At 38.4% G+C, this 2,623-nt stretch overlaps 1 protein-coding gene across 1 annotated transcript; it reads left to right on the top strand.

Moving 5' to 3' along the window:
- Positions 1–243: 243 nt before the first annotated feature.
- GAE6 (UDP-D-glucuronate 4-epimerase 6) lies at positions 244–2,058 on the top strand. The gene has a single exon (XM_086427949.1). The coding sequence runs from the start codon at positions 346–348 to the stop codon at positions 1,687–1,689; it is 1,344 nt and encodes a 447-aa protein (XP_086284075.1). The 5' UTR covers positions 244–345; the 3' UTR covers positions 1,690–2,058.
- Positions 2,059–2,623: the final 565 nt, after the last annotated feature.

Raw genomic sequence — 2,623 nt, 5'->3', positions numbered from 1 at the left:
GGATGCCAATACCAGCTCTCAAAAAGTTAATGAATTTTATTTATTTTATTTTTCAACCCCTTAGGTAATTAAGTAAATTATCAAAACACCCATTACTTTTACCTCAATTATCTACGGAGGGTAATAAAACAGCGTGTGAAGTTAAAGGAGAAGAAGACAGCGGGTCTCCAACCATTGCCAACCTCACTTGCTATGGTCCACCACTCTCTCTCTCTCTCTCCTTTATATCTATCTCTCTTCACTCTCATCATCTCAGGACTCAAGAACCCAAATTCACAGATCTCATCTTGAGTCCTTCAAATCTCTCTCTCTCTCTCTCTCTCTCTCTCTCTCTAATTCTTCTTCATGGCTTCTTCTTCACCAGATACAAGCAAGACCAACACCAAACTCGAACGCTACAACTCTTACATACGACGTGTCAACCACACAAAACTCTTAGCCGCCTCATCTAAACTCCTCTTTCGTATAACCCTTTTAGTCGCTCTCCTTCTCATCTTCTTCTTCACCGTCTATTATCCCCCACTTTCAGATAATCCCCATCATGTCCTCCACCACCATAACTTCCTCTCCTCCACCTTCTACTCCGGTGGCCCCACTTGGGAAAAACAAGTCCGCCATTCCTCCACTCCTCGTCGTCCCAACGGTTTCTCTGTTCTTGTAACCGGTGCAGCCGGTTTCGTCGGTTCCCATTGTTCACTCGCCTTAAAAAAACGAGGCGACGGTGTTCTCGGTCTCGACAATTTCAATTCCTACTACGATCCTTCTCTCAAACGAGCGCGTCAATCTCTCCTCGCTAAACATCAAATCTTCATCGTTGAAGCTGATTTAAACGACGCGCAGGTTCTCACTAAGCTTTTCGATGTAGTCCCTTTCACACATATCCTCCACTTAGCTGCACAAGCGGGTGTACGGTACGCCATGAAAAACCCCCAATCTTACGTCAACTCCAACATAGCTGGATTCATAAATCTCCTCGAGATTTCCAAAGCAGCTAATCCTCAACCGTCTATTGTCTGGGCTTCATCTAGTTCTGTTTACGGACTAAACACACAAAACCCATTTTCCGAGTCACATCGAACAGATCAACCCGCGAGTTTATACGCGGCAACGAAAAAAGCAGGAGAAGAGATCGCTCATACGTATAATCACATCTACGGTCTTTCGATTACCGGTCTACGTTTTTTTACGGTTTACGGTCCATGGGGTAGACCTGATATGGCTTATTTTTTCTTTACTAAAGATTTGTTACAGGGAAAGCCGGTAAATATTTATCAAACACATGACGAGAAAGAGGTTGCACGTGATTTTACGTATATCGATGATGTGGTGAAGGGTTGTTTAGGAGCGTTGGATACAGCAGAGAAGAGTACAGGAAGTGGGGGCAAAAAGAGAGCACCGGCACAACTTAGAATTTATAACTTGGGAAACACGTCACCTGTGTCGGTGGGGAAATTGGTTTCGATACTTGAAGGCTTATTGAACGTCAAAGCTAAGAAGCACGTGATTAAGATGCCAAGGAATGGGGATGTACCTTTTACTCATGCTAACGTAAGCCTTGCACTTAGGGATTTTGGGTATAAACCAAGCACTGATTTGGGAAGTGGATTGAGGAAGTTTGTTAAATGGTATGTTGGGTATTATGGTATTCAATCGAGGGTAAAAAAGGAAGAAGGAAATAATGATAAATAATCAATCAATCAATCAATCAAAAATGATGATTGATTGGCTGGTAAACTCCAAAGTTTTTTTTTTTTTTTTTTTTTTTAATGTTATTTGTTTATGGGTGGGTTGTATTTGTACTTGTTAGTATTATACTTTATAGAAAGATCAATGAGAAGAAGAAAATAAAAGAAGATAAAAAAAAAAAAAAAAAAGAATGAAGGTGGGGAATGGGTGTAGAGATCTTTGGGATGTAACAATATTTTGATTATATGTAACCCAGGTCGATCAAGTCTACCAAAAGTGGTATGGATCGACTGTCGCTTTCATTGTATTTCAATATTTAGAGTTATGAGAGATGAACTCCATATATTTATATGGCTTGGATTCTTGGAAAAATGTAAGAAAATCAAAATTATTTTTTCTTATGTTTTGAATTTGGGAATTTTGATCATTTTTTCCCATCATATATTGTTCTTGAATGATATTGAGATTATTTGATGAGACATCTTTGATATTTTAAACAAGACGAAAATTTCTTTCTAAATTTTTGAATCAGAAAAAAGAAAAAGAAAAAAATAGAAAGTAGAGATCTCACAACTTTCTTTTCATCTTGCTTCATTGATGAACAATCGTGATTTTAAAACTCAATTTCGCATCACGTCTTGTCCAGGCCTGATACTGAGTTGTCTTGGACGAGTTTTCCAATACATTTGAGATCTCTCATTCAAAAAATTAAAATAATTAAACGTAAGGTATTAAATCTCGGTCAAAAAATTGACTTGTGCATTTGTATGATTAGCCCTGATATCGAGTTAACTTGGATGATACATCTCCGTCTCGGATGAGTTTTGAAATCATGCGAACAATAGCTATATGACATGATTTTTGAAATCGTGATGTTGACTCGTACGACTCAATATTCAACGAGTCAAATCAACTTATCAAAGACTCTTGATCCAAC

The sequence above is a fragment of the Akebia trifoliata genome, chromosome 16 (genome assembly GCF_017979445.1).
Source record: "Akebia trifoliata isolate Shusen 1 chromosome 16, ASM1797944v1, whole genome shotgun sequence".
Taxonomy (NCBI): Eukaryota; Viridiplantae; Streptophyta; class Magnoliopsida; order Ranunculales; family Lardizabalaceae; genus Akebia; species Akebia trifoliata.
Note: the sequence above shows the minus strand (reverse complement) of the source record. Positions and strands in the feature narration are given on the sequence as shown.